We start from the raw sequence: 12,982 nt of genomic DNA on the forward strand, positions 1-12,982 counted from the left end.
TTTGAGGCCACACAAAAAGAGGCGACCCTCCTGCATCCCCTCCCCTCCTCGGGGAGGCCTTGCGGTTGCCAAGAACAGAGGAAAGAGGAAGACCCACCGGGGGGGGGGGGCATTGCATCCATGGGTATCTTCTCCCTTTGCAGATGGAGAAGTTTGCTGCAGCCAGCAAGACTGAAGACGGCTGTGCCCCTCCTGCTGTGCTATCAGCCAGCCCGGAGCAAAAGGACGAAGCCAGCCATAAAGACATGACCAGTTTGCTGGTCTCCCCAGCAGAAGGCCCTGGCCACCGCTCTCGCGCCAGCAGAGGTAGGGCCTAGCCCTGGGATGGCTGACATGGGATTTGGCCTGGGCCTCCTCTTGAGCAGGGCTCCCTTTCTTGGCTCTCTGGCAGGAAACAATCCCCGTCCCCCTTCCAGGTCCTTCTGGAAGCCTCCGGTTTCCCCCCCCCCCCATAGCATTGCCAAAGGCCCTTCTGTATTCCCCTGCTGCCCTCCATCCCCTGTGGGGGGTCGGATCCAGGCAGATCTTAAGTCCCATGAGCTGAATTAGTAAGAGCTCAGTGTTCTCAGCGACAGGAAGAGGCGAATTGAGCGGCATGAAAGGAGACGAAGGAAGCCTGTGCTGCTCTTCTCAGAGGGCAGAGAGGCCTCCTGGTGTCAAAGGCCACAGGGAGCTCGTTCCCACTCTTTTTCCAGCTTTCTGCAGAGCAGCAAACCAAGGGTGCGCTTGTAGCTTCTGTGGTCTTCCTTTGGCCAGTGACCTTCTGCCAATCTGACCCCTGGGCATGCCCATACAAGGCTGCTTTCTCTGTTTCCAGATGTTTGGGCTCTTATTTAAGGGGAGCCTCTTTCTCACAACAGAATCGGGCCCAGGGAGGATTGCACAACCCTTCTCCCAATTGGTTGCCGCACATGGGTTCTCTTTAGATGATGGCACATCCCTGGCACATCAGCAGGCAGAGGAAGGAGGCATCCCCAGGGCAGAGGAAGGATAAGGCCAAAGAGATCCACTTAGGGTTCTGGGAAGATTTAGAGTTAATTGGGGGAGGGGGGCTGAAAAGTGCACTGCAGCTACATGGAGAGATGATGTGAGCTAGCTCAATCCCCCCCTCCCCCCCCCACACGTCAGCAACTCCCTCCACCCCTCAGGAGTTTTTCCACTTAGGTGTTGGGAAGCAGAGTCCTGCCGGAGGGCCCACCCCCCAGGAGGAAGCGCCTGGCTCTCCCGAGGACGCTTCTGAGGAGATCATGAACCGCCTGGTCAAGTCCGTGACCCAGAGGTCTCCTGCCCGCTCAGGCCCAGCCAAAGAGCGCCGGCGGTCACGTGGGAACCGGAAGTCCTGTGAGTGTTGCCTGCTGCGTCTCTTGGGTGGAGTCCAGATACGGCTTCTGTGCACACACCCCTTGGACGGGGCGATTGATGTGGAGAGGGAGGAGAGGTCTATTCCCCCTCCCCCTCAAAGCAGGCACCGGCCCCACCAGGGCGGCTCTGGTCCTGCTGCCAGAGGGGCCTCTGCGTCTCCCTGACCCCCTCCCCCTCCTGCTCTTTGCTTCCTTGCAGTGAGGCGCACCCTGAAGAGCGGCCTGAGTGAGGAGCTGGTGCAGGCCTTGGGCCTGGCTCAGTCGGCCAGCGTGAGCGTGTGAGGAGCCCCCCACGGCTGTGCCCGAACTGGAGAGGCTCCTCCCCTCGGAGCCGCCTCCCTTTGCCCAGAGGGGCTGGGGGGGGATGTTTCCCGCTTGGCCCCTTGTGCCTTGAGGAGTAAGCTTCGCTTGGCCAGCGTGTTGGCCTGTGTGCCTGTGTGGAAGCTCCCGCTCAGGGCTGGGCGCGGAGGTCTCTGTGCCAGAGGGAGGGTGGCTGCTGTCTCCTTCCCCGCCTATGTCTTGCAGTGGGGATGGGCAGGCTTAATGGAGAAGAGGCTGGAGGGAAGGGAACTGGGCACTCCAAAGGAAGGGCTCCCCTTGCCCAGCCCCTCTGCTGCCGCCACCTCTGCCTCAGGAGGAGCCTCCTTGGCCCTTCCTGGAGTTCAGCCTTAGGAACGAGAAGTAAAAGCCGCTCTTGCGAATCTCGCCAGGCAGCCATTCTCCTCTTTTCCTCCCCCGTCTGTTACGTCCTCCGTCTTTGTTCATGAAGGGGTTTGAAAACTGAGCTGTGTGGAAACCCTCCCCCCCCCAGAACAGAAAGTGGCTGTTGGCTAGCCCCTCCCACCCACCTTCTTCCCCAACAGCATTCCCCTCCCCCCCATCGGAGCTTTGGGGCCCAGCAGCCCCTGAGGAGACTCCAGAGAAGAAGAGGCAGCAAGAGCTGAAGGGGGCTTTGTCTGCTTCCTGGGGGTCCCTTTCTCAGGCCAGGAGGAGCCAGAACCCTGCTCTGCCACAGGCTCTGCCCTGGCCCAAGTCTCCGGAGCCCTTGGCATCCAGGGCCTTTTGGAGAGGTTCAGGAAGAGAGAATCTACACACACACACACACACACACACACACACACACACACACACACACACACGCCTCCTTGGGTGGAAAGAGGAGGAATGGAAAGCAGTCAAAAGAAAGTATCCATAAAGCCCTCCATGGTAGTGGATCTGAGTACTTGAGAGACCGCCTCCTGCCAATTACCTCCCTTCGACCTATTAGATCGCACAGATTAGGCCTCCTCCGAGTTCCATCCGCCAGTCAGTGCCGACTGGCGACTACGCGGAGGAGAGCCTTCTCAGTAGCAGCTCCGACCCTTTGGAACGATCTCCCCGTGGAGATTCGCACCCTCACCACCGTCCAGACCTTCCGCACAGCCCTTAAGATCTGGCTATCCCGTCAGGCCTGGGGATAAAAATTCTAATCCGCCCCACCCGAATGTTGAATGAAAGTTGCGTTTTATTGTTTTAATTTTTTTTTTTTTTTTTTACTCACGTATTGTCTTATGTTTTGTCTTGCACTCCCCCTCCTGTGAATTGTAAGCCGCCCTGAGTCCCCTCAGGGAAAAGGGCGGGCTATAAATAATAAATAAAATCTAAAAATCTAAAAAAAAGTAAACAACTTGCAATAAGATGGGAAAGAATCCCCCTCCCTTCCTCTCTCCCTCCTCCTCTTGTTCTTGGTCAGCCACCTGGGCTGGCTGCCTTTTGTTCTTTAAAGTCCCCATGTTCTGTTTCTGAAACCCCTCAATGAAATGCCTCTTTCTGCCGACCTCTTCTCCCTCCCCATGTCGGTTTTGCACCTGGATTCTCCCGTGGCTCTCTCTGGGTGACCGAGGCGCTCCTCTTGGGCTAGGGGCTTCCTTCATATTGGGTCTGCCTTCATCCTGCCTTCAGTCTAGTCTCCTCTGTTATTGTGTGCCTGCATGCCCGCAGGCACATACACGCTTTTAAGGACTCGCTCCAACCCTATTCAACTCCATCCTTTGTTTCCAAGATAAGACATTTCAGGATAAATTATTTCTTAACTCCCACCTCCCTGTAGTATAATAAAGTGAGCAGAAGGACAAAAGGGTACAGAGTCATTTTTGCACCTTTTGGCCAGGGTCCCTCCGGCTGCTCACCATCTTCACCAACATCTCGGGTCTCCACTCCTCCATCCGTCTTCCTGTTTTCATTAAACATCCTTCAGGGATCTACACATTCATCTTGCTTTTCACCGTTTGTGTAGAAATTGTTCATTCCTTTCTGTCCATTAAATAAAGCTACCTTGGTTGTTAACCATTAGTTTTTAAATGCATATTCCTTGCTGCACCATGTAATTTGTCTGATATCATTTTGATTGTCAGTTGACAACAGAGTTTGTCTATATGTGAATGTACACACACACCTATGTCCCCAGTGCAACACTCTTGAAACGCCTCAGATATTTCTGACACAGCTGACTTTTAAATGCAAGAAACAACCCAAAAGTCCCCATGCATCAGCAGTCATTGGATTCATATCCATGTTTTACTTACAGCACGTACCACTATTGCTACATTCAGCAACCGGCCTTCAAATCTTTTCCTGAGAAAGAATCCATAATTCATCTTCCTTATATGAGATGGGAAGAGTTGAAGCTCTGGGAATCTGATGGAACTGATGCAACATAGTATTAGGGTCAGAAAATCCCAGGATTTGAGGCACCAGAGTTTCTGCAGCTTTTCTCTATAGCTTCAGCATTACAGGGATAGCTGGTCCCACCTTTTTTTTGGGGGGGGAGGGAGGCTTGTGTGGGTCTAGAGGTGATCTGTTAATGAGTAACTTTGTGGCCCTGTTGGCTTCAGGACTGGCCAAGCCTTCCCTAGCGTGCATGCTCCCCCTGCAGAGCCTTTGCTTTGGTCTCCCCCAGGTCCTTTCATTTCCCCACTTGCCCCAGATGGGTTACAGGCGCCTTTTGCATGAGGCCAGCGGGGGAGAAGGGCCCCTCAGGGTGGGCTGCAAGGGCAAATGGCCCACCAATGGCATGGCAGGGGCTCCCCCAAGAGATGATGAAGCAGAGAGAGCCCCTCTAAGGAATCTAAGGCTGGCCGGGAAGCACCCAGGCTGGAGGATGGCTGAGGCCTTCGATTCCAAGGGGGTTGAGGTCTTCCTGCTCCCTGATTGCAAGGCGCAGTCGGTGTGGTTCTTTCCATGCACGGAGCTCTCCGTGTCTCCCACAAGCCTTCAGTTCCCACTGTTTCTCCCTGGGGGGGAGGGGGGGCTGGCTTGGCTTGACAGGGCCGGAGGACCAAGACTCCTGGGCCATGTGCCAGGGAAACTAAACCATCAGAAAAGAAAAACGCAGGTAAATGGGAAGTGAACTTCATCCGTCACGGAGTTGTAAAAGTCTGTTGACCCTACCTTGCTTGACTTAGTTGCTGTCTGCATGCATGGCTGACCTCACAAGGACATAAAGTCCGGGAGCAAAAGGGGGGAAGCAGGGTGCAACCACAGTGCCAGACCTCCCCCCCACCCCCCACCCCGGCTCAGCAAGGCTTCCTCTCGGTTGCCCAAAGCTTCCCTCCCCCTTTGGCTGAAGCCTCTTCCTGACTCGGCTGTAAAGGGAACCTGGCTGCTTCCCTTCCTTGGCCTGGCAGCCCCCCAACAGCCTCTCAGCCCTTTGTGGGATTGAGGGGCCCCCTTCCGGATGGGAAGCCACCTGCAAGAAGGCCTCTCTTTATTCCTTCAGTCCCTCCTTACCCAACCAATGGTGGAGGGGAGGGCCGATGGTAGCAGCAGAAGGAGCTCCCCCCCCCATTTTGGAATGGATGCAGCTTCTACTGAACTAGAAAGTGGAAAATGGGGTGAATAGTCCTTAGAAGTTATTTCTACTGCCTGCCGACAGTTCAATCCTGACCAGCACAAGGTTGACTCAGCCTTCCAGCCTTTCAAGGTCGGTAAAAGGAGGACCCAGATTGTTGGGGGCCAGGGGCTGGCTCTCAGAGAGCGCGGGAAGGCATGGGGAAGTGGTATAGAAGTCTAAAGGCTCCTGCTATTGCCTGGCCGACACCCTCTCCCCCTCTGAGGTTTCCAAAGGTCCCTGCCCTGTGACAAGGTCTCCTATAGGGCATCAGCTTTTCTTTGCGCATTGCCCACATTGCCAAACCGGCATGCTATGGATGGCTGCTGCAGCTTTGCCTGGTGACAAGGAGGCTGAGGAGTCCTGGAAAGCTCCTGAGGCTGAGGCGCATGGGGGGGGGCACGAAGGGAGAGACTCATGTCCAGCAGGCCTGCTTGTTCTCCAGTTACACGAATTTGGATTGAAATACAGTAATTGGGGGGGGGGGTCTAAAGTGAAAGTACAGGTTGTTTAAGTGTTGTATGTGCTGCACCTGAGGACATGGAAGACTCTGACCTTGAAAGAGGAATGGCATGAACTGGCATTTTCCCTTAAGCGTTTTACTGAGGCTAACTGGTTTTGAGTCGTTCTCTTCCTCCACCCCACCCCATCCACGTGTTTTGTCAACAGCTTCTTAAGGGAGCACGGTGCCCGGCTGGAACACGGCAGCCACCTGGAACAGAAGGGCACCTGAAGGTGACCAGCTTGGCTGATGTCCCAGGAGCTCCTCGCAGCCCTTGAGGCCTTGGATGTGACAGCTTTGTTGGTGCATGAGAGGCACTCAGCTTAAGTGGGCAAGGGAGTCAAGTTCTGCCAATATAGATGCTGCTCAGGTGCTGCTGGACTAAAGGTTCCCTTATTGGCCCCAGATGATTTTCTGAACCAGGTGTGTATGCCAACCCTTAGAATCCCAGAAGAGTCTCAAGGGCAGTGAAATTCTCCCCTCCACATGACCCCATTCTAACAAGGAGCTATCAAGGCTCTGCTTGACCTTATCCCAGGAGGAAGAGTCCACCATCTTTTTGCCACTGTTGGCTGTTTCCGTCACATTCAGTCCAAATTTGCCTTTCTGTGGTTTAAAGCTGTTACTGTGTTGGGCCCTCTGCAACAATGAACTTCTGTGTGATCCAGAATCATAAAATGCTAAAGCTGAAAGGAGATCTTAAAGGCAACTCAGGTCAACCCTCTGTCCTGTGTAGCTTCTTCAGATGGCCGCCATCTCTTGAGGCAGGTGGTTCTATTGCTGAATTGACGGGATTGTTAAGGAAAACTTCCTGGTGTCCGACAGGAACGAATCCCTTGTCATCTGGGGCTACAGATAAGACCGAGTGGCTGCTGTGCTTCCCTCCTACTAATTGGCCAAGTGTTCCACCTCTCAGGCTGGGGGGTCAAACAGTACGCCCCTCAGACAGGGTCTGCAACTTGGGAGTCCTCCTGGACCCACAGCTGACTTTTGAACACCATTTGTCGGCTGTGACCAGGGGGGCATTTGCCCAGGTTCGCCTGGTGCACCAGTTGTGTCCCTACCTGAACCGGGAGGCCCTCACAACAGTCACTCGTGCCCTTGTGACCTCCAGACTGGATTACTGCAACGTGCTCTACATGGGGCAGCTCTTGAAGAGTATTCGGCGACTTCAGCTTGTCCAGAATGCAGCCGCGCGAGCGATCGTGGGTGCGCCTCGGTTCACCCACGTAACACCTATCCTCCGCGAGCTGCACTGGCTGCCTGTTGATCTCCGGGTACGCTTCAAGGTGCTAGTTGTCACCTACAAAGCCCTTCATGGTATTGGACCTGGATACTTGAGAGACCGCCTACTGCCAATTACCTCCACTAGACCAATTAGATCCCACAGACTAGGCCTCCTCCGAATTCCATCAGCCGGCCAGTGTCGACTGGCGACTACCCGGAGGAGAGCCTTCTCTGTGGCTGCTCCGACCCTCTGGAACGAACTCCCCGTGGAGATTCGTACCCTCACCACCCTCCAGGCCTTCCGCATAGCCCTTAAGACCTGGCTGTTCCGACAGGCCTGGGGCTAAAGACTTGCTGCTCCACTTCAAATGGTATGATTGTTGTGCTTTTAACTATGTATGTTTTTATGTTTTTGTAACTCTGTTTGTATTTCCCCTCCCTTTTTGAGTTGTGAGCCGCCCTGAGTCCCTTCTGGGAAAAGGGCGGCATACAAATAAATTAAACCAAACCAAACCAAACCAAACCAAACCCTTCCTTGCCCCGATTGTTGAACTAACTTTAAACATTCCTTCCCTATCTTCTGACAGCCCTTCAGACACCAGAAAGTCACATTTCCCCACCATCATCTAAACAATAGCTAAGCATATGCAACATCTCCAACTGTTCTTCCTGTGAACAGTTACAGGCCCCTGGTCAATTTGGTTGCTCTCCTCTGGACAAACCCCATTTTGCCAATTGTCCTTGAAATGTGGTGCCCAGAATTGAATGCAATATTTTATGTGTGGTCTTGCCAATGCATAATGGAGATGAATGATCACACTGGAACTGCACAGGAACTCAAACTGAGAGGACTTGGACTTCATTCAACAGCAGAGCCATTAATGTACACTTGGTGGTGGGTACAGGGGTTCAACCAGCCCTGTATTTATCTAATGGTACAGAGTCCAGCGTATGTTCTGGTCTGGGATCTCAGGGGAGGCTCTATTAAATGGTGAAGTCAAAGTACTTTATGTCCAAGGCATTTCTGTGGTCAACCAAACTTGTCTCTATATCAAGAAAATAGATCAGGTTGATTTGACATGACCCACTCTTGATAATTCCCTGCTGGGCCCCGTCAAGGTCCACAACCAACTGCTTAATCATCTTTCTCATAACTTTGCCTGGCATTTATGTCGGCCTGTGAATGCTCACACCATCCCTGCAGCACTGTGAGTGGTAGTGGTGCTCCGTGTTGTGGCCTGGGGTTACTGCTGCTATGCACTCTGCATTGGCTTTGGGGTCCAATTCAAGGCTCAAAGCACTACTTGGCTAGGGAGCAGGTAATTTGGGGGACCCTCTTTTCCCAATCAGACCTACCTGAGCCACCAGAGAGGAGAGGCAGGGAATGCTGTGGCTTTCCTCTCCTAAGGACATCCAAAGAGGGACCAAGAAGAAGAGACTTCTCTGTGGTGGCCCCCTCCCTCTGCAACATCATCCCCATGGAGATAGATTGACCGACACTTGGTCTCTCTTTTGCAAGGCCCTAAAGATCTGGTTCTGCCAACAGGCCTGGGGACTCCAGAACGAGTGACTTGCTTGATTGTTGTCACCAGAGGGATGTTTTTTGCAATGGGATTTTATCCTTTATCCCAGAGTCACTGAGAGTGGGTTGGGCGGCTATATCAATTTTCTTGAATAAATAAATATCTGAGGGGCCATCTCTTTCCTTCAGTTTCTGCCCACCTGCATGTCATGTTGTGGGACCTCAGAAGCAGCCGTCTCTACTGCAACCCTTGGGGATTTTTTTTCAGATATCTGAAGTCTGGTTTCCTCCCCACCCTCACCCCGGCTCTTGATGGGCTTCTGGTTGACCTTGCTGGGGCCTTTCCTGGAGATAGGCAGCATTATGGCTTTTCTCCGCTCCAGGGCACAAGCGGGCACCCTCCTCTGGGCACACCTGCAGCCTCCTCTTCCTGAGACTGTGGCCACCCTTTTCTCCAGGGTGAAGTGTTCCCTTCATTACTTTAGCAATGACTTTAGGCTAAGGTCTGAACTGGTGATACCTCCTCACTAGCTGTCTCCAATCTGATTTGCAATTTGTGATAAGTTGCTGTGAGGGCCAACAAAATGTCCACTTAATTCTCACTCATCCTGCTAGCTAATCAGCAAATTATGAGGAACTTTTGTCAAATGCTTTGCTAAATCAGGAGATCTTATGACTGCAGCTTCTCCACAATCCATCTAGGAAGTAATCCAGTCTAACAATGAACCTGGCAAGACTTGTTCTTGACAAACCCAGGCTGGCTTCTTGTGCTCACAGGCTGATCTCTTGACAATCTGCTCTAGACTCTTCTTAGGTTGCTTGATGGAGCTCAGCTTAGCATCCTCCTTTTCCCACTTTTCAAATCTTCAGACACAAAATCTCTGCTTCAGTCAACTGCCGCTTCTCCCATTTCCCAGGATTTTTCAATGAAATGCTTTGACCAGGACTGTCAACTTCTTTTTTCTTCTCCGTTTGCATATGATTTTGCCCTGGAGATTTGAGCACGTTCATAGGAAAGAGCCGTTCTCTGCCTATCTTTCTCTCATACATGCTTCAGCCCTGTCCCCTAGAGATTCTTCATGACATTTTCTCCCTTGGGTTGAAGACTGAACCCCAATTGGGACAGGAGGAGGAGAAAATGTTGTTGCCAGGAGAAACCCAACCCACATCTAAGGGTTTTCCAGGAGCCTGAAAATGTTATACTGAGGCCCTTTTCCTGGTTGTCTAAAAAATTAGGCATGATGCCATAAAACTGGAGCACCCACCCCCCAAAACAGGAGGGGCTAAGTCAGTTTGAGGGAATCAGCTAGGCAAATTCCTGGAGCAAATGGTTAAGCAATCAGTTTGCAAGCCATTATAAAAGAATGAACCAAGGATCCAGCAGGGTTTCTCAAGATATCAAATCTAATGATAGTCTGATCCGATTCATGTATTGGCATCTTTACTTTGAATTTCAAGGGTGGCTCTGTTGAGTGAAAAAGATCAGGTTGATTCTTCATTCAGCAGAGTCGCCCTTGAAAGTCAAGGCAAAGATGGCAATACATGAACTAGATTGGAGCACCATTAGATTGATATGGAGCTGGTTGAATGGTTGTTAATCCCACTTGAAGTTAGAGGGAAGTGTCAATGCAGAGCTCCACCATAGGCCTTGTGCCATTTCATGTTATTATAAATGACTTGAACGAGGGATTGGAAAATCCAATTATCAACCTTTCAGGTGACAAAAATAGATGGGGGGAGTGATAGTGCACTCCTTAGATGAGAGTTTCAACGTTCAGGAGCACCTTGATAAATTGAATCGATATTAGAACCAGCAATGCAAACTTCAGTGGGGATAAGTTCAAATGGATGTGGGGGAACAAGTGCAAAGCAGCTCTACTTGTGAAAGGATCTGGAGCAATTGATGGATTGTAAGAGAAACTTGGGCCAAACGTCTGATGTAGCTGCAAAAAAAGCGGGGGAAGCAAATGCAATTTTGGGCTGCGTCAACACAAGTAAAGTGTTCAAACAAAACTCTACTTTGATCAGGCCGCCCCTAGGTTACCATGCCCTATTTTGGGCACCCCATGGATCACCTGGAATGTGCCCAAAGGAGAGCAACCAAGATGAGAAAGAGTGGGAGGAAGAGAGGGAAGTGCTGGGCCTGTTTACTCAGAGAGAGCTGTTTGATGTTCCCAGGCCTCTGAAGGGCAAATCCTGTGCCAGGCAGGGCAGAATTGTTTACATTGGTTTGGGAAGGCAGGACACAAAACAATGAGTCTCCATTTCACTCGGAGCTCAGGAAAAAAGCCAACCCTGTTCAGCCGTGATCCAGGCCGCAGGAATTTGCAGGACCCATGGCGGTCCTGTGCCAGGCAAGGCTTCCATTCCGGCTGCCCTCTTGGCACAGAGACCTGCTCTCTAGGTAGGGCTGCAGCCTGAAGGAGGGTCTGCCTCCTCCACCCTGGACAATGCAGTATGAAAAACGAAACCAACCTGATGTTAGAAAAGACTTCAAGGGAGCCATTCTTTAGGAACAAAAGTGCCAAGTCTATTTTCACTGTAAAAGGAGAATTCATCAGTGCATTTATCGCCATTTCTGGTTGATCAAAGAGAAGATTTTCACTTCCTCACCTGTCTTCATTGGCTTGCTTGTTCCAGCCAGTATCTCTTGGGAGGAGGGACACTGCTTGCGAAGCCTTTCTCTCCGGCTCTACTCCTGCAGTCTCCTAGGTGATCCTGTGGGAGGAGTCATTGATGGAATATTCTCAGACCCTATTTGCCTTGAGACTGAGGTTAAATTGAGGCCACTCCCCTCTGCCTCACTTCCTGGCTCCCAGTTAATCTCAGTCTTTCGGCCTAATAGGAGACTTTTTTCTTGGCTCCTGACTCTATTCAATTTGGTGTGAGAATTTTCCATCCTTGCCTTCCCCACCTTCTCCCTTGTCTTCCCTGAGTGACTGTGACTGCGCTGGGCAATAGCTGGGGTTCGCTGGAGCGCCTCAGGCTCAAAGACTGCTTGCCGTCTCTGCGGAGCCTCCGAAGCCGGCCTCCAGGAGATCAGAAGAGGAACTGCATTTCCCCTCCATCGGGGGCTGCTGGAGCTCCTCCAGGCCTCTGGGTGGCGGTATTGAGATAGAGCTCTGGGAGGAATCAGGCCGCATGGTCGGCGGCCACCATCTTGTATCCCTGCCGGCTTCTGAAAAGACGCATGTGGCCAGGGCAGCCATTAGAGCTCTGCAGAGGCCACGTGCAGAGGCACTCTCCCCGTGAATCGGGGAATCACCTCCAGCTGCTCCTTCCAGCGTTCAAAAATCGAGCCACGGATTGGTGGCATTGGGGCTACATGCACAGAGGCACGGGGCCCTTCAGGATCACTGCAACATTCTTTTTCTTCTGTGAGGAGCGGAGGGGGCTGCAGAGAGCCTGGCGAGCCATCTGAGGAGCTCTGAGTACCTGAGGCTTTTGGGGAAGCTGTTCTTAATGGCGGATGCCACGAGGCGACCAGGGGAGGCAGCACCGGATTCCCCTGTGGATCCTGAGCCTGGTGAGTGGACCTCCAGAGGCCCCCCACATCCAGAGAGAGGGCCTTGGGTAAGAGGCCCACATCTAAGTCTGCCACAGCAGGGGCTCTCTCAGGGGGCATGAGGGAGCTGCCACCAGGGCTTCCTCTCGAAGAGTCAGGGACTGCATTAGCCCTTCCCCCTCCAGGTCCCGTTCTCCCCTTGGGCTCACACCTATGGCTGAATCACCCCCTAGATCCTGGGAATCTTCCAGGGGGTGTGTTTCCATGTCCCCCTCTATCACCCCTGAGCACCCTGGGGCCCAGAGAGGGGATTCTTTCGGCAGGCCTGTTGCTGGGCTGGATAGATCTAGGCTGGCTCCTCAATCTGCTGAGGCAAAGCCAGTTTTGGGGCCTCCCACTCTTTCCCCAGCATTTTCTGAGCTTCCCGAGAGGTTTCAGCAGATTATTGTCCAGGCAATTTCTGAAAGCATTGCCACAGGCATGCAGAAAAAATCTAAATCCTCTAGGAGGAGTTCTCGTGGTACACTGGGAGGTCATCCAAACCAACCCGCAACTTCTTCTGCTTGTGAGCATAGGCAGAGCTCCCCCTCTATAGCTAGTGAGGATTCTCTGTTAGATGAAGGGGGTCAGAAGGAGGTTGGTTTCTCTGAAGATGAAGAACCAGAGGCTTCCATGTTCACTTGTTTATTTCACCCCTCCCAATTTGGTTCCCTTCTGTGCAAGGCTAAAGCCATTGCAGATTTGGTGGGCTACCCCGGCTCCAGGCACAAAAAGGGGCCATTCCATAAGCCCCAGTAGTACTCCCCCTATGTTCATGAAGGTTCTCAAATCCCAGTGGGTAAAGCCCACGGCCTTTCCTACCCCAGGCGGCAACAATCACCAATTTTATGACCCAGATGCAGGAGAGATTCTGGCTACGGAGGTATGTCTCTTGCAGAATATCGCAAAGCTCACTGCGGCTGCCCAGTTCTCAGCAGATGCCACACTTGATGCGGTC

The 12,982-nt window shown here is 52.4% G+C and overlaps 1 protein-coding gene across 1 annotated transcript in view; it reads left to right on the forward strand.

Moving 5' to 3' along the window:
• The window catches only part of FHOD1 (formin homology 2 domain containing 1), a 28,753-nt gene extending 26,206 nt beyond the window's left edge, over window positions 1–2,547 (forward strand). The window contains exons 20-22 of the mRNA XM_032230355.1: window positions 144–306; window positions 1,165–1,341; window positions 1,561–2,547. Coding sequence (XP_032086246.1) covers window positions 144–306; window positions 1,165–1,341; window positions 1,561–1,643 — 423 coding nt within the window. The 3' untranslated portion in view covers window positions 1,644–2,547. The remainder of the gene's footprint in view (window positions 1–143; window positions 307–1,164; window positions 1,342–1,560) is intronic.
• The last annotated feature ends 10,435 nt before the right edge of the window (window positions 2,548–12,982 follow it).

The sequence above is a fragment of the Thamnophis elegans genome, chromosome 14 (genome assembly GCF_009769535.1).
Source record: "Thamnophis elegans isolate rThaEle1 chromosome 14, rThaEle1.pri, whole genome shotgun sequence".
Classification (NCBI taxonomy): domain Eukaryota; kingdom Metazoa; phylum Chordata; class Lepidosauria; order Squamata; family Colubridae; genus Thamnophis; species Thamnophis elegans.